Source organism: Microtus pennsylvanicus, chromosome 1 (assembly GCF_037038515.1).
Source record: "Microtus pennsylvanicus isolate mMicPen1 chromosome 1, mMicPen1.hap1, whole genome shotgun sequence".
Lineage (NCBI taxonomy): Eukaryota > Metazoa > Chordata > Mammalia > Rodentia > Cricetidae > Microtus > Microtus pennsylvanicus.
The window spans coordinates 109,753,719-109,776,894 of NC_134579.1; the positions used below are offsets into that span (position 1 = coordinate 109,753,719).

At 46.9% G+C, this 23,176-nt stretch overlaps 1 protein-coding gene across 2 annotated transcripts in view; it reads right to left on the reverse strand.

The window, feature by feature from the left end:
• Positions 1 to 23,176, reverse strand: part of Glt1d1 (glycosyltransferase 1 domain containing 1) — a 65,788-nt gene that overhangs the window by 16,672 nt on the left and 25,940 nt on the right. For both annotated transcript variants that reach the window (XM_075978072.1, XM_075978082.1), the window contains exons 5-8: positions 21,333 to 21,369; positions 18,399 to 18,455; positions 8,980 to 9,075; positions 8,102 to 8,151 (exon numbers count right to left, since the gene is read on the reverse strand). In XM_075978072.1, the coding sequence (XP_075834187.1) occupies positions 8,102 to 8,151; positions 8,980 to 9,075; positions 18,399 to 18,455; positions 21,333 to 21,369 (240 nt within the window). The remainder of the gene's footprint in view (positions 1 to 8,101; positions 8,152 to 8,979; positions 9,076 to 18,398; positions 18,456 to 21,332; positions 21,370 to 23,176) is intronic.

Consider the following 23,176-nt stretch of genomic DNA (forward strand, 5'->3'; position numbering starts at 1 on the left):
CGCAGGGTGCCAGCAGCCCCTCCCAACACTGGCTCCAGCTGGGCTGAGAGGAAAGTAAATTCAATTCCTGTTCTCATTCTGTTCTCATTTACGCGTTGCCAATAGCCATCGTGAATTACAAGCATGCTGGCTAGCTGCAAGCAAACGCCAGGACGGCCACTTCTAATGGCAGGTGATAGACTGCCCTCTCCCAGGAACTCGGTTTCACTTTCTCCTGAGAGAAGTGCTATATGGTGGTGCGCCTTGGATCCTTGCAACTGCTCAGATGCTTGCCCAAGATCCCAAAGGGCTGTCCCTGTTAGGGTTGCTGATGTCCCCGGGGCCGCTACATGCCTGGGAATCTGAAGGGCTACATCATATCAAACATGAATGTGTAAGAATTTGTAATTATTCCTAGGAAGATCTGTGCAGAGAGAGGCTCATAGTTATGAACAACAAATTGCTATTTTGGCTCTTAATAATTAATACTCTGTAGCCATGTAAGCTAGAAGAACATGTGCCAAGTCCTTTACAGTTGTTAAATTGGTTCTAGCAACAATGTTACTACCAAACACTTCCACACAGGAGGACTGAGAGAGGTTGTTTAACTTCACCAGAGTCCCAGAGCAGGAAAGCTATTGGACCAGTGTTTCCATCTTGATTGCAAGTCAAGCTCCCTTGGTTCTGCTTGATTTCATCCTAACAAAGTTTGAGGAACAGAGGCTGGAGAGATGGCTCAGTTGGTAAATGATTGCCTTGTAACCATGAAGACCTCAGTTCAAGCCCCAGAACCCACATTTTAAAAAGCCAGGTGTCAGGGCTGGAGAGATGGCTTTAGTGGCGAATAGCGCTTTTTGCCCTTACAGAAGAATGGGTTCCCAGCATTCATATTGGGTAACACTCAAAACCATCATCTGTAACACCAGTTGCATGGGATCTGGACACTGTCTTCTGGCCCCCATGAACCCCTACACTCAAGTGGTGATTATGTATCTGCACACACACACACATGTATGTATGTATGCACGTATGTATGTATAATAATTTATACCTTAAAAATCAAGGTATTATAGTGTATGCTCATAATCCTAGCTTGGGGGATAGGGAGTAGAAGATACCTGGCCCTTCCTGAAGAGTCTACTTAGCCAGATCTGTGAGTCCCAGAACCATGAAAGATTCTGTCTCAAAACGAAAGATGGATGGCCCTCCATAGGAATACGCGCTAACTCAAGCACACATGCAGCTGGACACACACACAGAGTAAAGGCCCATGAAATTCCTGCCACCTTCCTCACTATTCCCCCTCTGGCCAACCTGTGTCCCAGCCTCCAGGATGCAGTATCTTTGAAATGCTTTTAACCCCCGTTACTACCCAGACTAGAAGCACCACCCCCTCCCTAACTATCCTGCTACCTGCCATGGAGGATCTCCATCTATGATAGCTCTGCCTCTTTCCTCTGCACCTCCGTCTCCTTTCCTGGATCCCATGCAGTGACTAGAACATCCCATGCATGAGAACTCCCTTTGCACCTCCCATTCTCGAGGCCTCAGGCTCCAAGTATCCTAAGCAACTAGATCTTACTACAACCCTCGCATGAAACCCTCCTTCTGGGCTGGCCAGATGGCTCAATGGACAACTGTGCTTGCCACCAAGCACAATGGCTTAAGTTTGATCCCTGAGACAGCCCCATCCTCCTTACCTCAGAAAACTGTCCTTCGACCTCTAGACACATGCACCACATCATGTGCATAGGTACACACAGATAAAAATCAACAAAAAGCTGCAAGCCTTTCATTCGACATTTCTTTTCATGTTAACGTTGTATGTGGAGGGGGGTACTTCAGCCAGGTCATCTTTCCATCTTTATGAGCATGCTTTGGCTCTCTTGATGAACGATTCGGGGGAAAGATGATTTGTCAAGCAAACAAGCCCGTGTTCTGAGACGGCTGAGATGCAAAGCTGGTGCGTAGCTAAGGAGCGAAGAGCAAGCAAGCCCTAAGATGAAACTACAGTCGGCACTGGGTTTACTTTCCACGTCAGTTCATTTTCAAATCTCTTAGTGAAGCCGAGTGGAACAAAACACAAGATAAAGAGCAAAGGAAGAGGGGATGCTGTTACTTAATGAAATTCTTAAAGGGGGAAAAAAATCCAAAGCAGCAGAAAAAAATTCTCATTTCCTCCTTCTGAGCTTGTTTATTTCCTAACAAAATATATTGTTTCAACTCTCTCGGGCTTAGAGGAAATAATCTTCACAGGAGAAGTAACTGGGCAAAGTCATTAAGCTGTCATGCCCAAAGCAAACGTTCTGGCCTCCAGCGTGCTTATCAAAGAGCCAGGAAAGGTCCCGTATGAGATGCCCTGTGAGCAGGAACACGTGCTTCTCTCAAATGGGGAAACTGAGAGATCAAAGGAGCATTATTGAAACCCCAAGCCGAGCTCAGAGCACCCTGCAGCTAGAACTGGATCCCGGCAGTCAGAGCAGGAAGGGACCATTGCTCTGCAGATGGGGAAACTGAGGCACGTGGTTAACTCAAGAGCAGCTAGGTAGCTTTCCCTGAAGTCAATGAGAGCCATGACATCCTTCACCATACAGCCACATGGTACCTCAGCAGGCACCCGGCACCCGCCTGCTACACATACATACATAATGCAGGTCAAACAGTCATATGCATAAGTGAAATAAATCTTGAAAATAAAATGTGTGTATGCATAAACAGTTTTGAATTTTGTTGTAGCTGTCCTGTTCAGCCCCCACCTCATCCCGCCTGCCCATGGCTCATCCTCACTTCTCCCCCACTGAATAGGGTCTGATGAGTGGCCTCTCACATGGTGGTCCTGTCCCTATGAAATAGCAGCCTGACACTCTCCTGAGCCCTGGGCCTTGGGCCTGGAACACTAGCCAGGTCTAAGAGGCAAGGTGGGAGGGCCTCTTTTCTCCCCTTGAGTGATATTTATCACCATGGGGCATACTGTGCTCATTTCAAGGCTCTTCAGTATCCTCCCGTGATTTCTCCATTGAGCTCGTAAGATGTCCTCTGGCATGCTTTGAGCTGGGAACCTTTTATGGTACTTGTGGCAGGGGCATGTGAATAAACCTACTCAGTATCTTCACCAGAGTCTTTGGCATGATTGGGGCTATGAGGCAGAGGTAGTCACTGCCGAACTACACAGTGATTCCCCAGTAATAGCGGGGGTCTGCTTCATGGGCCATGGTCTAGCCAAGTTGACGCAACTTTGCAAAGAGGCATGGGAGATGACCTAGAAAAGCTAAATAAGTCCGGCAAGCATCCCACTTATACCACAAGTGCTTATTGAGACGCCAGCTCTGCAGAGAGCAAAGGCAGAAATGGACAAAAAGAAAATGCGCTCATATCAGGGTCCAGACAGGAAGATTCAGGAGGCTTGGGGGTGGGGTGGGGTGGTATTAATGTATGCTGTAGCCATTAAAACAGGACATTTAATGTGTCCTGACACTTGGCCACTTGGCAAACTCACCTTATCAGCACGTGAGCCCCTAACACAACAGCAAATACTCCAAGTCAAGTACAAAATGGCTTAAATCTCCTCCTGTTCCAGACTCAGAGAGATGATAAATTGAGCGCTTGACTGTGACCATTTTAGACGTGTGGAGGTTTTGAAATGGTAAAGAATGAGTTTGTAGAGAGAGGTCAGAAAAGAACATCTGAGAAGGACCCAACCTGAGCCAGCCCCAACCCTGGGGAATTTCATCTCAGGAGAAGCTACTGTGCAGGCTTTGGGAGGGAGTGCCACTGACCCGCCCCTGTCAGATTGGCCTGTGAACAAGTCTGAGGGGTATTTTCTTGGTTGGTGTTTGATGTAGGCAGGGTTCAGCCCACTGTGGGTGAAATCACCCCTGGACAGGTGGGCCTGGGTCATATAAAAAAGCAAATTGAGCAAGCCTGGAGGAGCAAGCCAATAAGCAGCGTTCCTCCATGGCCGCTATTTCAGTTCCTGCCTTCTGGTTCCTGTACCGTTTGATTCCTGCCCTGGCTCCCCTTCGTGATGGACGGTTAGCTGTAAGCCACATGAGCCCTTTCCCCATCTAAGTTGATTTTCCTTATGGTGTTTATCACAGGAACAGAAAACAGACTGGGGGGGGCAGCTAGTATCAGAAAGTGGCATCTTGCCATGATGGAGCTGACCGGGCTGTTTTGGGGGAAGATTATGGAAGGATTTGGGAGCTTTGGGCTGAAGGGATGTTTGAGTCCTCGGACCTTGGTGGGCGGCTGTTGTATAAGACTGGAGGATAATGCTAAGAGCAGCGCAGACCTGGCTTATGGGTATCTGAGGGGAGTTTGGGAGTCTCTCAGAGACCCTATCAGGGCCGTTCCTTCATGTGATGTTTTAAATTGCAAGCCTGGTTTCTGGTTTGCTGGGACTGAAAATTAAGCTGTGATTAATGAGAGACCAGCGCCATTAAGGAGGAATCTTCTAGAAGGTATTTCCTTGGGGCTGGCACACAGAAGCAGTGGTTCAGAAGGCTGCACCTCAAGCTGGCAGTCAAACTTAGTAAGGTATATGGGGCTGGAGAGATGCCTCAGAGGTTAAGAGCACTGACTCCTCTTCCAAAGGTTCTGAGTTCAATTCCCAGCAACCACATGGTGGCTCACAACCATCTGTAATGAAGATCTGGTGCTGTCTTCTGGCCTGCGTGTGGGCAAAATATTATATACATAAGAAATAAATCTTTAAAAAAATTTTTAAAAAACTTAGTAAGGTGTGGAAATCCCCTACATGGGCCTGGTTTGAGGGCGTAGAGGGTGAGAGGACCCTGTGGCAGGCAGGGCTGGAGTCCCTTCAGAAAGGTCAGGAGGTCATTGGTGGAGTGATAGCTGCAGCTGCAGTGGAGGCTTCAGGCTTGAAGGGGTCGTGGAGAGAATCTGAGGCTTGATGCCATGGGGGCAGAGGTAGAGTCCCTGAAGGGAGCCCAGGAAGAAGATAACTGGTCAAGGTGCAGCCTCGATTGCATGGGTTTCTGCATGCAGGACTGAGGGGCTCAAGGAGAGAAGCTGAGCGTTGGCAATGGGAGAGATCACTGGGGAGGGTGAAGCTTTAGTTTCAGGGGTGATGTCAGAATACTGGAGATGCCAGATGATGGGGTGACCACTGGGGACAGTGACGGGTGTGGGGTGAAGCTACCCTGAGCATTGCAGGACAGGCAGTGTGTGCTGCGGTGGCAGAACCAGAGGGCTGGGAATGTCTAAGCCCTTTGGAGCCTGGTTCATGACGGAGTACCAGATGTCAGACACTGAACGGCTTATACTGTTAGAGTTTGGTTTTGCTTTGGTCTGATTCTAACTATGCCCTGGTTCTCCCCTCTTGAAGTAAGAAGTGTGTAACTTCTTTTGATTTTAACAGGAAGCCACAGTTAAGAGGCATTGAACTTTTAAAGTGTTGGGATTCTCCTGAAGACTGTGGGACCCCACATGCTATACTGTGTATTAGGTCACTAGACTAACAAAAGGTCTCTTCTCACCAAGGGCTCTGACATGGCTGCATAGATTCTAGCCCTTGACTGTGCATGCATGCATGTATGTATGTATATATGTATGTATGTATGTATATTTTAAATTTGGCTGCACACGTAGCTCTGTACAACATCTGGAAATTGTTTCTCTCCCATTAAGTGGATCCCTGTGACTGAAATCGAGCCAACAGGCTTAGCAGCAAGCACCCTCACCCACTTCACCCACGGAGCCATTTTACCAGTCCCTCCCCATCTTGGTTATCTTTAATAGCATCTCTGCCCTCATTCTAGGTGAATACAATTCTTCCCAAAGGCTGTAAGAAAACAGAACAGTTGTGCGTGCTGGGAAGGTCCACGGGGCGCTAGAATAAATAAGACAAATGGACGAGGCTCTGAGAAGTTGTAGAAAGTGGTCGCTAGATTCTGGGGGCAAGTTTCTAAACCATTGAGTGAAAGTGAGACCGGCTGATTGATGCTATGGAGAATCCGTTTCCTCCTGGATGGAGGTGGGAGGCTTAGGAAAGACACAACAAAGTCATAGAACTTACTGAGCCCCCTGAGGTCTCAGAAGCAGGGAAGCTGTAACCAGGGAAGAGGAGACTCTTCAGGGGAACTATCTGGAAGTTGGGCAGGAAGCCCCAGGGATGCATCATCATCACCCAGACTGGGTGGTGTTTTTGGTGTGGTTACTAGCCTTTGAGTCACCCATGGGCCTGCCAGTAACACCAATAATCTCCCTGATTCACCAAGATGGACTGGTGTACGTTGGTTTCCTAGGATTGTGGATACCCTCTCTGTTGGTGTCAGTTAGCAAACACTCCCAGCTGGCTTCTCACCACCTGGCCTAACAAAACAAGGAGATGGAAGAGGTGGCTCACACTGCACAGATGAGAATCCCACTCAGCACCACAGAGGATTGATGCCGTAGCTCTGATTGGCTACTGCTGTGCTGTACTATAACTTGGGTGGACCTACACACGTGGCAGAGAGTCTCAGAGGCTAGAAGCCAGGATCAAGGCATCAGCAGGCTGAGCATTTCATGAGCTGCGCTTGCTGGTTTGTAGGTAGTGGCCTCTTGCTGCGTCCACACGCAATGAAAAAGTCAGGGCAACTCTCCGGGGCTTCTTCAATAAGGGCACTGATCACATTGACAAAGGCTTCCTCATTTCCTTAATATAGCCACCTCCCAGAGACTTCATCTTAGTACATTGCAAGACAGGATTTCAGCAGAGGAGTTTGGAGGGAAAGGTACACAGTGGGAATCCAGGAACAGAAGCCACATGAAGACAGAGTGGTAATGGCCATGCAGATCCCATCGGGCTAGGAGCATGGAGTATACTTTGTTTTCCAAAGTGCTTGGGGCAAATGAAAGTCCATAGAGGCCAGTGGCTTGATCTGAAGCTGGGTTCCAGAGCAGTTCTACAGTCACGGTTTGAGCAGTTAAAGGGTTCCAAGATACTTTGGACCATACATAGAGTTTGGCCTATATATTTTTGAATAAGTTTCTCTTTATATGAGCCACCAGTTTTCCCATAAGAATTATCTAATTAGTCTTTGCAACAGTAAATTAGTTTGAAGTAATTGCAATCTTTACAGTAAGTCGGCCATAAAGGTGAACAGCAGCTATAATCTTTAACTTTGATCTGATCTCCTCTCTCTCTCTCTCTCTCTCTCTCTCTCTCTCTCTCTCTCTCTCTCTCTCTCTCACACACACACACACACACACACACACACACACACACACACGGTTCTGGGAACTGAGTCCAGAGCCTTGCATATACAAGTTTGACAAGTGTTCTACCACTGAGATATGACTCAGGTGATTTTCATTTTTTAAATATTTTTACATATGCATGTTTTGCATGTATGTATGCATTGCATCACATGCGTGCAATGCCTAAAGGGCCCTGTGAGGGTGTTGGACCCCTTGGAACTGAAGTTACAGGTGGTCGTTAGCCACTTTGTGGGTGCAGGGAACTGAACCCAGGTCCTCGGGAAGAGCAGCCAGTGCTTCTAATGGCTGAGTCATCATTCCACCCTATGGTTTTCTTTTTTTTTTTTAATGCAAATTATGGGCCAAGGAGATAGCTCAGCAATAGAGGTGCTTACTACCAAGCCTGACACCTGGGTTCAATCCCTGGGACCCACATGGAAGAAAGACTCCCCACGGCTGCTCTCTGACCTCTACATGCATGCTGTAGATGCATGGCCACCCCGGCACTTGCCATATTAAACAGTAAAATATGATAAAAAGGCAAACTTAAAGAGAAAAGTTACCTAAAGAGAAAAAAATGCCTGGGTATATAGAAGAGGAGTATACACTAGTTTTAGAAAATGTATTATAAGTCAGTAGAAGAGAGACTGGAGAGCTGACTCCGCAGTGAGAGGGTGCACTGCCCTTACGGAGAACCTGAGTTCCATTCTGAGCACCCACACTGGGCACCTGACAAGCAAATGCTTTTGAATCCAGGTCTAGGGGATACAATGCCCTCTGTTGGCCCCAGTAGGAACTGAACTCACACACATGCATGCACACGCACGCTCACACACAAACACACACACACACAAATAAGAAAACAAAATCAGTAGGAAAAAGCAGCCACCAGCTAGGAATTCATGACACACGGACTCACCTCAGGACCTACAATCATCATGTAAACATTGGGCTCTTCTTGATGCCATTCTTGGGAAGAAAAAGAAAGAAGGAAAAAGACTTTGAATAAAGGACCTGATGTGGCTTCAAGTCACAGCTGAGAAAACAATTCAGCTTAACTACAAATTTCTCCACAGCATGCTTTGTGCTCTTAGGTCATTAAGCATTCACCCATGCTAACCAGGATTGATTTCACTTGGTTAGAATGCCCACATGTAGTATTATATGCTTTTATGTAAAATTTGCTTCTTTGGGAGCCGAAGCAATGGCTCAGCGGTTAAAAACATTTGCTACTCTTGTAGAGGATCCACATTTGGTTCCTAACACCCACATGGCAGCTCACAACTGGGGTGGGGCAGAACTCCAGTTCTGGGGTGGGGCAGTCCCACGGCCCTCTGCTGGTATCCACAGGCACTGCACACACATCATACACACACACACACAGAAAAATAAGGGGATCTTTATTTTTATATATCTTTAAAATAGTGGTAGAATTTTAAACAAATCTTTTAGCTTTATAATTATTTCCAATTTTTCCGCCATCCTTCATACCTGAAGTTACAAGTCTACACAGAAGTAGTTATCCAATAAATTACCCTTCTGGCTGTTTCCAAAGTGATGATCTAGAAATAGTTCTGCTTATGTGCAAAGAGGGGAAAAAAAGGAAAAGAAAGAAAAGTGGTCCCACCAGACAAGATGGCTCGTGGTGTAATACCAGCAATTCACTTAGGAATCTCAAGCAGGAGGACTGGGCACTCATGGCCAGCTGGGGCCATCCAGAAAGAACACAAGACCAAGCAAGGCATATCTCTATCCACAAATCCACACGACAAGGAAGGGAAACACTGGACCACATACCTGAGAACGCGTCTACCAAGTACAGAGGGTCCTTCACGGGCCTGAGTCCACATATTACCAGGAACACATACAGGTTATCTGCATTTTGGTCAATCTCTGCAACATAAGAGCAGGGGCCACTTCAGTGGGGGTGGGGGGTACAGCTATGCTGCAGTAGTGACATCACTGTGGCCTGTAGACCAGAGGTCCCCACATTGGCCTTCTGACCCCTTGCATGTCCTCTGACTGCCTCGCCACACATGAGCTTCTCCAAGCATAGATAAACCCGAGTTTCACTCTGCCTGTGAAAATGCAAGGTCTCTGCCCTAGAGAGGGAGGGATGGGGCCTGGGAGAGCTGCCCCAGCCACGAGTGATAGGGGTGAGCAGTCCCAGGAAGAACGTGGGCACAGTTCTAGTTGAGAAAAGTGTGAGTTCCTTGACGCAGCTAGAAAAGTGGCTTCTGGGTGAGCATACTCACGAATTCACAGATGCACGCTAGGTATGAGCATATGTCCCCGGGGATAGGAAACACACACATCCGTCTTGTCGTCCTGTTGTTTTGTTCTGTATGTGCCAGTTGGATTTGTCAGCTATACCTCAGAAAACTGCAACCGTTCTAAAAGTAGACGTATGTTTGTAGAGAAGCTTCTTTTTTTTTTCTTTCTCGTTTGTTTCTGTTTTGTTTCTCATGTGTAGAGTATGAGATAGTGTCTCCTATAATAGTCCCGGCAGGCCACAAGCTTGTTATGTAGCTGAGGAGGACCTTGAACTTCTGATCCTCCTGATTCCACCTCTTAAGTTTAGGACTACAGCCATATACCACCACGCCCAGTTTATGCTGGGATCAACCCCAGACCTTCCTGCATGTTAGACAAGCACTCTACCAATGGAGCTATCTGTATAACTTTGAAAAAAAACAGAGAGGGAAAGGAGCTGGGGAGATGACTCAGCAGTTAAGAGCACTGATTGCTCTTGCAGAGGACCCAGGTCCAGTTCCCAGCACCCACATGGTAGCTCACAAAGCTCACAACCATCTGTAACTTCACTTCAAGGGGATGTGGTGCTCTGGTGCCCCCTTCTGGCCTCCATAGGTACTGCATGAATGTAGTGCATAGACATACATAAGGGCAAAAGAGCCACTCAAGAATAACAACAACAGCAGCAATAATAATACTAATACAAAGAAGGCCTAGGAGTGCCAAATCTGTGATGTAGGACCAGCAGTGAGCACCACTCTTGGTGCTTCTCATGACAAGTGAGGCTGACTTCCTCACCCCTGACCTGTAGATAAGGTGTGATCCTTCCTGGCCAACAAAATGCAGGAATATGTCCATATGTGACCTTTGAACCTTGGCTGTGAGAGGCCTTATCAATCCCTGGTCATCTGGCCATACCACTTTTATGGGGGGAAAAAGACTTGATAAAGAGACTCATTTTGGTAGAGTGAGGTCCCAGCCCAGAAGAGACACTGGGTATCAGACACGTGTGAGCAAGGAGGGGACAGCACTGATGGGCCCGGAGCAGACAGAGGCTGCCCAGCTGAGACACAGACCACAACAGTCCACATCCACGAAAATCATGAGGAAGGGCCATCGTTGAGACCAGGAGATGTTGAGGTGTTTTATGGCAACTGGTAGATAATTGATTTGCTAGCAACTATTAATAGACTCAGCATAAAAAGCTGGTCTAAAATATCAGGGTTTGTAGCCTTTGTAATTGGCCATCAAACCACACACGTGCAAGGCTGTCTTCCCGAGGATGGGCATTTGGCGATTTCCATTTCGTGCAAACCACTTTCTGAACTCACCTGAGTCTTGAGAATGAAAATGGTGTATGTGTCATACATGTAGCTCAGTGCAGGAGGGACATGGTCAGCAAAGAGAATAACGAGAATGACTCTGGACAGACTCACCCCAACAGGGAAGACTCCGAGCCCTGTCTTAGAAAAGCGTTAAAAGCGATTCTGCGGGCTGGGCAGGCAGCTCAGGGGTAGTATGCTTGCCTTGCACACCTGAGAACCTTTTGATGACAGCACTACACTCACACTCACCCCACACTTACACACACACACACACACACACACACGCATTCTAAGCCAGGTGAGATGGCACATGCCTTCAATACTAGTAAGAAGTAGCCAAAACCAGAAGGATAATGTCAAGTTTGAGGTCAGTGTAGGCTATACATCGAGTTCAAGAACCAGCATGGAGAGAGAGAGAGAGAGAGAGAGAGAGAGAGAGAGAGAGAGAGAGAGAGAGAGAGAGAAATGAAGAAAGAATGAACATATGAAAGAAGGAAAATTCAGAAAGAAGGAATATGATCAAGAAACTTCATATGTTGGGGCCGGAGAGATGGCATGATGGTTAAGTGCTTATAGTTCTTGCAGAAGACCCAAGTTTAATTTAGCGCTCATGAGGCCACTTGTTAGGGTCTGCAACTCCAGCTCCAGAGGAGCTGATGCCCCCTGCTGCCCTTCTCAAGCATTCCACCCAACTGAATGTATCCACACACAGATTTACATGCATAAATAAAAACAAAATAAAATCTTAAAAAAAAAAAACATGGCGAGGGAGTGGTGGCTCATGCCTTTAATTCCAGCATTGGAGAGACAGAGGCAGGTGGAGCTCCGTGAGTTCGAGGCCGGTCTGGTCTACAAAGCAAGTTCCAGGACAGCCAGAGCTGTTACACCGTCTCAAAAAAACAAAATAAATAAATAATAAAACATTATGTATCAAAATATCATAATGTATAATGTCATATGCAGGGGCTGGAGAGATGGCTCAGTGGTTAAGAGCATTGCCTGCTCTTCCAAAGGTCCTGAGTTCAATTCCCAGCAACCACATGGTGGCTCACAACCATCTGTAAAGAGGTCTGGCGCCCTCTTCTGGCCTTCAGGCATACAGACAGAATATTGTATACATAATAAATAAATAAATATTAAAAAATGTCATATGCATACATACATTTTATGCATAATTAATATATTGTCTAAAAAGTTACTAGAATTGAATTACAATTCAATATCACTAAGTTATGCTGAGGGTTTTATGTCCCCCCCCCATGCTCTGAATTTCCTAACTAATCTTAGCAGATAAGCCTTAGTGAGTGCACGTTTGACTAAAGTCTGAGCCAGAAACTACGGAGAGAGTGTGGACGCAAGGTCGGAGAATTGGAATTCAGGCACCGGAATCCAAGGTCAGGAGTCAAGCGATTGCCTTTAATAAATGATAAGCTATCTTCCTTAATAAAATCTAAGGGGAGGAAGGGTCAGGATGAGAAGGTAGCCCAAGCCTTGATTCCCAGTGTAGAGCTGCTAATGTGTGCCTGAGCCTCAGACTGAAAGTCTGCTTGAAGCCAGAGATCAAAAGTGCCTTCCAAAAATGTGCTTATTAATTTCAAAGGAAATATAATTCTGTACATGAGAAAAACAAGGGGGAGGCTTCCTAGCTAAAGGAGAGGTCTCAGTCCAACACACAGGACCTGTGTATTCACACACACACACGACCTACATGCACCACACTGCCACAGATGCACATACAGCATGTGTACAAAACAGGAGTTTATATATTCAACAGGACAAGTCATCCAGCTCCAGAGTGAAACATGACTCCAATTTGCTCACACCCTTGATGGAGAGATGTGTTCAAATCCATGGGAGGAAGAAGAAGGAAAGGCAGCCAGTGGGAGAGCCATGAGGACCCCCAGGATGGGAAAGTGGTCTCACTGAATTAGGAGAAAATTATAAATAGGTATGCCAAACGCTGCACCAAGATGACTTTCTGGGAGCTCACATAATTGTTTGGGGAGACCTGGCACCTGGTAAACACCTGTGTGACACAGGTGCTGAGGACACTCACATGGGTCACCTGCTCAGAAGAACTGCTTGAACACCCCTTGGCCCAGCTGAGAGGTCGTGGGGAAACCTAGCCTTGTACCGTCTGGGACCTGGATGGCTTGGAACAACAGCCCTGGGAAGAAGCTGGACCGTGAACCTCATCCCTGATTTCCACAGGATGCTGACTGTAAGTTATAGGAAGATATGCACCGCATTGCAGCTGAGAACCCATGATGCCTGTGTGTCCCGTGCAGTGCTTGCTTACAATGACGAACATACTGCGGGGGGCCGGAGAGACCCCAGTGGTGAAGGGAAATGGATGCTCCTACGGAGGACACGGGGTCAGTTCCCACCGCCCATATAGCAGCTGACAACCACTTGAAACTCCACTTCCAGTGGATCTGATGCTCTCCTCTAGCCTCTGCAGGCACCAGGCATGCACATGGTACCATATTCACACAAAGAATACGTACACACATAAATAAAAATCAATTTTAAGAAACTTAAAAGTACACACACACACACACACTTCAGACTTCAGGTGGATGATGATAGAATTCCTCGTCCTTGAAACAGCGTTCCTACAAGGCCACAGATCATCTTGCTGGACCTTGCTTAACCATCTGTTGGGAGAGCCAGTGTCACCTGAGCAGGCAAGTCTGGGAGGCAGGGACTTCAGGAAGGGAATGTGAGCTATGCCATGCAATTTTTTCTGCCCTTTGTCCCCTTCCGGAAGGAGTCTGCCCCCAGCTGGGTGCACCAATAAACACAGTCCTGTCCATTGAAAGATTAGAATCCTGTCTTCTTCTGGCTCCTGTCTCTTTCAGCTGCCTCAGCAACCTAATAGATGGGACTACAGAACAATTAGTAGGAGTTTATCTAGCTTGGAGAAAGCCCTGCACCCACTCACCGGCAGGGTTTAAACCAGGTATGACAATGCTTACCCACAAGGTTAGCACTCCTAGCAATCAATGTAAGGCCATCCTGGGCTATATAAGACCCTGTCTCAAAAATAAGTTATTTAAATGAAAATAAATAAAATAAAAAAATGTATACTTCAGACTGACTACGGGCAAGGTGCCTTGATGTTTGCTATTCAGCAAAGTGCACACCCCCCAACTCTCTAAATTGATTTTGAGCCTCCTGCCCCAGAAGACCCTGGAGGGAGCCGGAGTTAATCCTATATCCGTTGTGCCTCTCAAATCTTTTTCCTGGGCTGGAGATTAAATGTAATGAGAATTCAGGAAACTAAATTAGAGAATGACAGACGAGGGCATTCCATGCCTGCTCTTCTTCTGGAAATAAAAAGGGGGGAGGGGAAGGGAGGAAGAAAGAAAGAAAATTCAGAGACGAACCTGGCATGTCCTGCCCGCAAAGAGAAAGCTCATTTTCAGACAGATGAACACTCAAAAAAAAAAAAAACGGAACCATAGAACCAAGGACTGGAGTCCAGCACTCTTGCAAGTGAACTCTGTCTAGTGTGGAGGTTCTCAACTTGTGGGTCACGACCCCTTTGGCAAGCCTCTATCTCCAAAAGTATTTACATTACAACTAATTACAGTAGCAAAAATGACAGTTATAAAGTATGATCAGAAACAATTTTAAGGTTGGGAGATCACCACAGTATGAGGAACTGTCTTAAAAGGTTGCAGCATTAGGAAGGTTGGGAGCCACTGGTCTAGTGAGTGACCTGGCGGGCACCCTCCAGCTCTTGGTGGCTTTAAGGGAAAGTGTTGTGGTTTGTCCTTAGCTTTTAAAAGGAAACAGAAAGAGATGGGCCTGCCGAGGCTCGGGGAAAGCAGGTGCTACCTAAAGCTCGAATGACTTTTGTTTGCTGTTTACGTTGGAGCTGTGGCTCCAGCCTGCTCACGTCCTCCCACACTGGGTTAGGCAGAGGGCAGGTGTGAACCCAGCCCTGGCATGTACGCAGGTGTGCGTGTATTTAACATAGCTCAGGAGCCAACGGAATGGTATTTTTAGCTTTGAAACAAAATACGCCCTTTTTTTCTTCTTCTTCTCAGTGGTCTAGAATTCATTTCCAGTGACAGACGAAAGCCGGGGCTGTCTGATGCCACGTGAGAACAGCTGGGAGAGCCAAATGCCAGTTGCTGCGGCTTCCTGTCCCCCATGTCAACACTTCTTCCGTCATTGGCTTTGTTTCTCAAGGCAGGATCTGGCGTAGCCCTAGCCAGTCTGGAATGAGCTGTCTAGCCCAGGCTAGGCTTGAGTTTTGAGGAACCTCCTGCCCTTGCTTCGGGAGGGGTGAGATTATGGGTGCGGGCCACGGTACCCTGCCTTGGCACCTCTCCTATCCCTCAACTGTAAGTGTGAGAAAGGCGGTATGCTGACGGAAGTGTAGATTTTAGAAAAAGTATCTTGATTCACGGCCGCATAAAGAATGGAGATCCAGTAGCACCATCATCCCATAGCAAAACCAATTGAGTTTTCTTGGAAATGGACGGGGAGTGGGCTTTAGGATGTTAGGGTCTCCATCGCGTAGAAAAACAAACAGGGTTGGAGGGATGATGGGAGGAGAATGAACCATGGTGGCACACAGGCGGTGGAGGCGCACGCCTTTAATCCCAGCACTCGAGAGGCAGAGACAGGTGAACCTCTGAGTTCGAGGCCAGCCTGGCTACAAGAGCTAGTTCCATACCCAAACAACTAAAAGAACTTAGAGGGCATTTGGTCACTAAGAGCCAATCCAAATCCTCTACATCTTCTGTTCTCATCGTCTGAGGCACAAAGAAGAAGTAGGGCACGATCTCGGGTCACACAATGATGTGGGAGTGTCATATATCAATCTGTTGATTTCATTGGTTAAGCAATAAAGAAACTGCTTGGCCCTGATAGGTGGGAGGAGTAGACAGAACAGAATGCTGGGAGGAAGAGGAAGTGAGCTCAGAGACACCATGATCCCCTCTTCCGGACAGAGGTGATAGCTCTGGTCTCTGAGGCAGACGCATGAAGCTCAGACCCAGGATGGACGTAGGTTAGAATCTTCCCGGTAAGCACACCTCGATGCTACATACTTTATTAGAAATGGGCTAGTCCAGGTGTGAGAATTAGCCTAGAAGAGGCTAGATAGAAATGGGCCAAGCAGTGCTTAAAAGAATACAGTGTCCGTGTAATTATTTCGGGGCATAAGCTAGCCAGGCGGCCGGGGTGCCGGGGACATAGCCCCGCTGCTCTTGTTACTACAACACAAACTCCAGAATCCCAGTGAGACAGAGCAGGGCTAATAGACCAGTCATCCCCCAAGACCAAACTCAAAAGAGACAGTCAATTGTACAAATGGGGACTCACACCTGATTGTAAAGCCCACAGAAGAATTCTAATGGCTCCTCTGATTTACTGTATTCCTCCTACAATCAGCTACCACAGCCACAGCCAGAGTTTCCTTGAACCCATTGATTCCAAACAGACAGGATTTCTAACTGTTCACATTGAGATGGGACAGCAGCCAAGTCAGCCTATGGGAAAAATGCCTCCAGTGGAGTGTTTGAAAACTCCTGCCTGTTCTGTTGCTCACTCAACTGCAAGCCCAACCATCAGCCCTGAGACTAGGGGGTTTGATGAAATGCCGTTTGGAGTTCGGGAATTATGGGTCTCAGTTACGCCTCCGTGGTGTCCTATAATATATCGAAGCTGAAATAACCTTAAGGCAGGCAATTTAAAGCCTGCCCCCCCCGTCCTGAAGAATTGTACCTACATGCTGACATGAAGAAGCAATGGGGTCTCAGGGGTTCATTTGTAACGCCGAGAACAGCCACACTGCTGTCATGGGGATTGATGAACGTGCTACAGAAATTTTTTCTAATAAAATGCTTGGGATTTTTCTTTTCAAGAGAAACTAAGGCTGACGTGCAATCTGTGGTGGTTTTAGGTGACGCTTTTGGAGAGGAAATGGGATTGGAGCGTCCTTATATCAGCTGCAGATGGGGAGCTGGTTTCAAATTTTGAGTCTTGGAAGTTTGTAGTAAAGCCTATAACTTCAGCTTTCCCCTCCAGGACCCCACAGCTTAAACCCTGTAAACGTTACTAAATATAGGGCTGGGGAGATGGTTCAGTCAGTAAAGAATGAACTTGCAAATGAGGACCTTCCTGTGTTCCATCCCCAGAACCCTTTTTTAAAAAACAAGGTGCCAGGCATATGGATGTGCACTTTTAATCCCAGTGCTGGGGAGATGGAGGCAGGAGGATTCCTGGGACTCACTGGCCAGTCATCCTGCACTACTGGAGGAGCTCTAGGTCAGTGAGAGATACTGTCTCTAACAACAAGGTGGATGGCTCCTAAGGATGACCTGAGGTTGCACTCTGGCCTTCACACATACCCAAGTGCACACATCTGAGTGACCATCTCACATATCCATCACACATACCCAAGTGCACACATCTGAGTGACCATCTCACATATCCATCACACATACCCAAGTGCACACATCTGAGTGACCATCTCACATATCCATCACACATACCCAAGTGCACACATCTGAGTGACCATCTCACATATCCATCACACATACCCAAGTGCACACATCTGAGTGACCATCTCACATATCCATCACACATACCCAAGTGTACACATCTGAGTGACCATCTCACATACCCAAGTGCACACATCTGAGTGACCATCTCACATACCCAAGTGCACACATCTGAATGACCATCATACATACCCAAGTGCACACATCTGAGTGACCATCTCACATACCCAAGTGCACACATCTGAGTGACCATCTCACATACCCAAGTGCATACATCTGAGTGACCATCACACATACCCAAGTGCACACATCTGAGTGACCATCATACATACCCAAGTGCACACATCTGAGTGACCATCTCACATACCCAAGTGCACACATCTGAGTGACCATCTCACATACCCAAGTGCATACATCTGAGTGACCATCACACATACCCAAGTGCACACATCTGAGTGACCATCACACATACCCAAGTGCCCACATCTGAGTGACCACGCCCCACACGGCATGGTCATCTCTGGGAAAAGATGTTGGCTTAAGACAAAGGAATTCTTGTATTTGAATCTCATGCCAAGAGACAGCTTTACTTTTCTATCCCTCAGGACCCAGAATAACTGGGGTGGCAATCTAATTGGAAGTTTTGATGCTTAAAAAAAAATGTATACAGCAGGCCTCATGTATGGACAGCCTGAATTTAAAAGACTTGGCACAATAAAGTTTTGTTCACACATCATGGCTGAGCTCATTTCACACCACAAGTAGGAGCCGAAGTGGTTAAGTTTCTCTGAATTTCACACAGGCTGGAAAAAGCCCTTCCCCCACTCCACCATCAGGCTGTGTCCTGATGCCATCCTGCCAGGTGACAGTCTTGCGAGATGCGTGGAGCTCCGATTAAGTGTACCATCCCACACAGAAACCAGCTGTTAGGAATGTCTCCTAAGAAAACATCCAGTGAAAGCATAAAGAAAGGAGGTCACATCACCCCCATTACTGAAGATCTAAGCGTTATAGAACAAGAAAAGCAGGGGGTCCAGCAAGATAGTTCGAACAGGGCCCTAAGGGCAGATGGCAGGGATGCTTCTGGCAAAGTCCCAGAAAGGGAGCCATGCCTTACCTGATTGTTGGAGGAAGGTGTTCCAGTTAAAGTTGACATTTGGTATCGTTGCAATTCCTGGTGGAAGGAATATAAAAGAAAAAGAAGTGAAGTTCTGGTTCTTATAAACCCATTCAACCTCCCAAGCACTACAATGGAGTTTCATGAGCCCCTCGGCACAGAAATTGGGTGCACCTGTGGATGGCTGCACCATCCTGCTGAACCAACATCTCCCTCTGGGTGGTACAGACCTTGAACTCTTTAAAGAGACTTGGGAAAGTCTTCTAAAACATTAGCACTTAGGGGGCTGGAGAGATGGCTCAGTGGTTAAGAGCACTGACTGCTCTTCCAGAGGACCCGGGTTCAATTCCCAGCACCCACATGGCAGCTCACAACTGTCTGTAACTCTAAGATCTGACACTTCACACCAATGCACATGAAATAAAGTTAAATAAACCATAAAAATATAAAAAAAAAACATTAGCACTTAGTGCGGTAGTGCATGCCTTTAATCCTAGCACTCAGGAAGCAGAGGCAGGCGGATCTCTGTGAGTTCAAGTCAGCCTGGCCTACAAAGCAAGTTCCAGGACAGCTAGGGCTGTTATATAGGGAAACCCTGTCTTGAAAACCCAAAAGCCAAAACTAAAAAGTTATATGGGATTCCCCTCTGTATGCTGTGAATACCGCTGATTAATAAAGAAGCTGCCTGGGGCCTGTGATAGGGTAGAGCAGAGCTAGATGGGGAAAACTAAACAGAATGCTGGAAGAAAGAAGGCAGAATCAGAGAGAAGACATGTAGCCCTGCCGGAGACAGACACCAGAACTTTACCCAGTAAGCCACAGCCTCGTGGCGATACACAGATTAATGGAGATGCATTAATTTAAAATATGAGCTAGCCAGAAATAGGCTTAAACTATTGGCCAAACAGTATTGCAAATAATATGGTATCTGTGTGATTATTTTGGGGCTGAACAGCCGGAAACTAACTAGTGACTTCTTACTACAAATAAACAAACAAACAAAAAACTGGGTAAAGGTTCACCTTCATTTTTTTTTCTGAAGCATGCATGGGCAGCCCATATATGGTGGTTGGAGAGATGGCTCAGTGGTTTAGAGCACTGCCTTCTCTTCCAAAGGTCCTGAGTTCAATTCCCAGCAACCACATGGTGGCTCACAACCATCTGTGAGGAGATCTTGTGCCCTCTTGAGGAAGAGACCTGGCTAGTTGTCCTCATCAGCTTAGACCATGAAACCCAATATGGACAAGTTCACCTTCATTTATAACTCCTAAATTCAAGAATCAACGTAGACATATACTCTGTCATTTCCTCAGATGGAATTAAGTTAAAACGAACATTTCAGCCAAGAGCGATGGCTCATGCCTCTAACCTGGGAGGCTGGGAGGCAGGAGGATTGCATCCATTTCCAAGCTCTCCTGTAACCCATGCTGGCCACTCACTCAGCTTTGACCTCCTTTCTGAGTTCACCAAGTGCTATGGTCTCAGAGGCCCACCAGATCCTGGGTGACATGATGAAGCCAGGAGGGGCCTGTGGAGCCAACACATGTCAGTGTTCCGTGCCTCGGCCACTACACCTGTGCCCACCTGACTCAAAAATCAGTCCCAAATCAGTCTTTGGAACCCTCTCTCCATACTCTGCCCTCTAGGATAGTGCTTTTTAAGGGTCACTGTAGCTGGCTAAGAAAGTCTTGTGCCATTGTCGGGGGTACTGGGAGAGAAGGAGGATGGCTTGGTGCAGAAGAATCCTCCACATCCTCCAGGACAAGGCAATTCTTTGTCTCACTTAGGTGTTATACAAGCTCCTGTAATTACAGCTAAAGATAGAGGCAGGATGACCGGGAGGTCAAGGTCAACCTGGGTCAGAGAGTCTCTTAAAAGAAAAACCAACGGGGCTTGGTGGCACTGCGTGTCTTTAATCTCAGCCCTCAGGAAACAGAGGCAGGGGTATCTCGGTGAGTTTGAAGCCAGCCTGGTCTACAGAGCCAGTTTCAAGATAGCCAAGACTACACAGAGAAAAACTATCTTGAGAAGCAAACAAGAGACAGACAGACAGACAGACAGACAGACAGAAAGAAGGGAGAGAGGGAGGGAGGGAGGGAGGGAGGGAGGGAGGGAGGGAGGGAGGGAGGGAAAGAAGGAAGGAAGGAAGGAAGGAAGGAAGGAAGGAAGGAAGGAAGGAAGGAAGGAAGGAAGGAAGGAAGAAAGGAAGGAAGAAGGAAGGAAGGAAAGAGCAAACAAGAAATAAAACACACTTGGACAGTAGAGTCTGTCTCACTGGTGGAAAACGTAGTCATGTGCATTACTCTCTATATTTTATAATTTCCCCATCTTTTATTCTAATGTTAGAAAGCAACAGAAAGTTATCCTCTCTGCTAATTATTCTAAGTATGTTTCAGAAGCTATAGTATCTCATCACCCAACATTGTTTCAGAAGCTATAGTATCTCATCACCCAACATTGTTCCAGAAGCTATAGTATCTCATCACCCAACATTGTTTCAAAATATAGAACAAATTGGGGCCGAGGGAGATGACTTAGTAGAAGATGCTTGCCACTGAGCCTGATTTCAATCCTTGGGTGAAACATGGTGAAAAGAAATAACAAAGTCAGGTGGCGATACACGCCTTTAATCCCAGCACTCAGGCTGAGGCAGGTGGATCTCTGAGTTGGAGGGAGGCCTGGTCTATAGAGTGAGCTCCAGGACAGCCAGGGCTATATGAGAAACCCTGTTTTGAAAAACCAACAGAAAAAGAGGGGAAAAAAAGGAAGAAAAGAGAGGAGAACCAAGTCCCAAAAGTTGTCCTCTAACTTTCACGTGTGTGCAGAGGTATGAATATGAACACAAATAGGTAAAATAAATGCAATAAACTGTATATGTATTATAAATACGTTTTAATAAATTATACACACACATATATATATTAAAATTCTTACCTTGACTCTGGACAAAGATCTTCCCAGTAGCATGTGGCTTTTGAAAGGGAAAGAATCGGGGGGAAAGTTAATTGGATGATCCAATCATTCTATGCTTTTTAGAAATCAAGATAATTAAATACCCTTTTGGAAACATCTCTAAGTCACCCACATTGGCTTCTGAGGGATACAGAGGTCCTTCCACCCTAATGGGTTTTGCATCTCTAAGAAGAATGAAGAAAGAAATGTCATACTACAGCCTCATGGGGGCTGTCAGCAGGAGAGTCCCTGAGGCCCAGGAGGGCACTGGCTGCTGAAGCAGGGGAGGGTGGGACAGTGCCATTTAGCGATGGTACTTTGTCCCTAACTTGAGAAAGGTATCTCCCATCCCTCAGGACCAAGGAAGAAGAGGAGGAGGAGGGAGGAGAGAAAAGAGGATGGGGAGAGGAAAGGAAAGGGGGAGAAGGAGGTGGGAGGAAGGGAGGAGGTGGTGGGGAGAGACCCAAAGAGCACAAGTGGTGGCCAGTGAGGACAGGTTGGCCTCAAGACCTGGCAGAGTCCTCGGTGTCTCCAGGACTCAGGCAGAAGCAGCGGTTCCCTTTTCTGCTCCCTCCCTCCTTCTCTCCCTCTCCCTTCTTCTCTCAAATCTTTCCCCTTCTTTCTTCTCTTCCTTCCCCTTTGTGACAAGATGCCAACTTCTTATTTTTTGTGCCGTTCCCTGGTGAAAGGGCACAAAGCCACTAGAGGGCAAAGAGTTCATTTCTCTAAGTCCTGGAGACACGAGGGGGGATTAATAATCATTAAGTGACACATTTGAACAAAGGTGGGAGCTGGAGAGGGGCAGGAAATCCTCTGTCCCATGGCAGAGGGGATTCAAAGATGCCAACAGCTGTGGTTGAAATACAGCTCTTGTGGAGGTGAGCTCTAAAAACCAATACTGTGTAACTTTTTATTTTTTAACCTAATATTACTTTGTTGTTGCTGTTGTTTTGTTGTTACTGTTTGAGACAGGATTTCTCGTGTGTAGCAGCCCTAGCTTTCCTGGAACTTGCTCTGCAGACCAGGCTGGCCTTGAACTCACAGAGATCCACCTGCCTCTGCCTCCCAAGTGCTGGGTTTAAAGGTGTGCGCCACCACTGCCCAGAGTAACCTAAATATTCCGATGAAGGCAGGAAGGGACACCTGAAGCCAGAGGTCACCATTTCTGTCATGTACACACACACACACACAGGTGCACCCATACATATATGAGAGGACATAGCGCCACCGCTAACAGAGCAAGGTCCTGACATTGTAAGGGGTATGCACAATGGTCCTCAAACTAATTTGTCAGTTTGGAGAACAAGTCGTGGTGATAAAGTCCATTCAGGCAGACATCCCATGGAATGATGGAGAGCCAGCCACAGGTCTGATGACGAACGGCTTCCATTCCAGAACACTGAGGTTCCCTTCAGTTTGGCCCAGCACCACCTTTTTCTTTTCTTTTTTTTTTTTTTTGTTTTTTTTGTTTGTTTGTTTTTTGAGACAGGGTTTCTCTGTGGCTTTGGAGCCTGTCCTGGAACTAGCTCTGTAGACCAGGCTGGTCTCGAACTCACAGAGATCCGCCTGCCTCTGCCTCCCGAGTGCTGGGATTAAAGGCATGCGCCACCACCGCCTGGCAGCACCACCTTTTTCATTTAGCTCTTTGAACCACTGGTCCACCAAAGCCTCCGCTGTCCTACTCAAGACGCTGTATGGCAGATATGGGTGTCCCAGAGGGAATCCCGTGAAATCCCAAACCTTTAAATAGGAAGTATTTCAAATTATCACTTTTTAGGTAGGCACAGTGGTGTTGTGTCTATAATTTCATCACTTCACAGACTAAA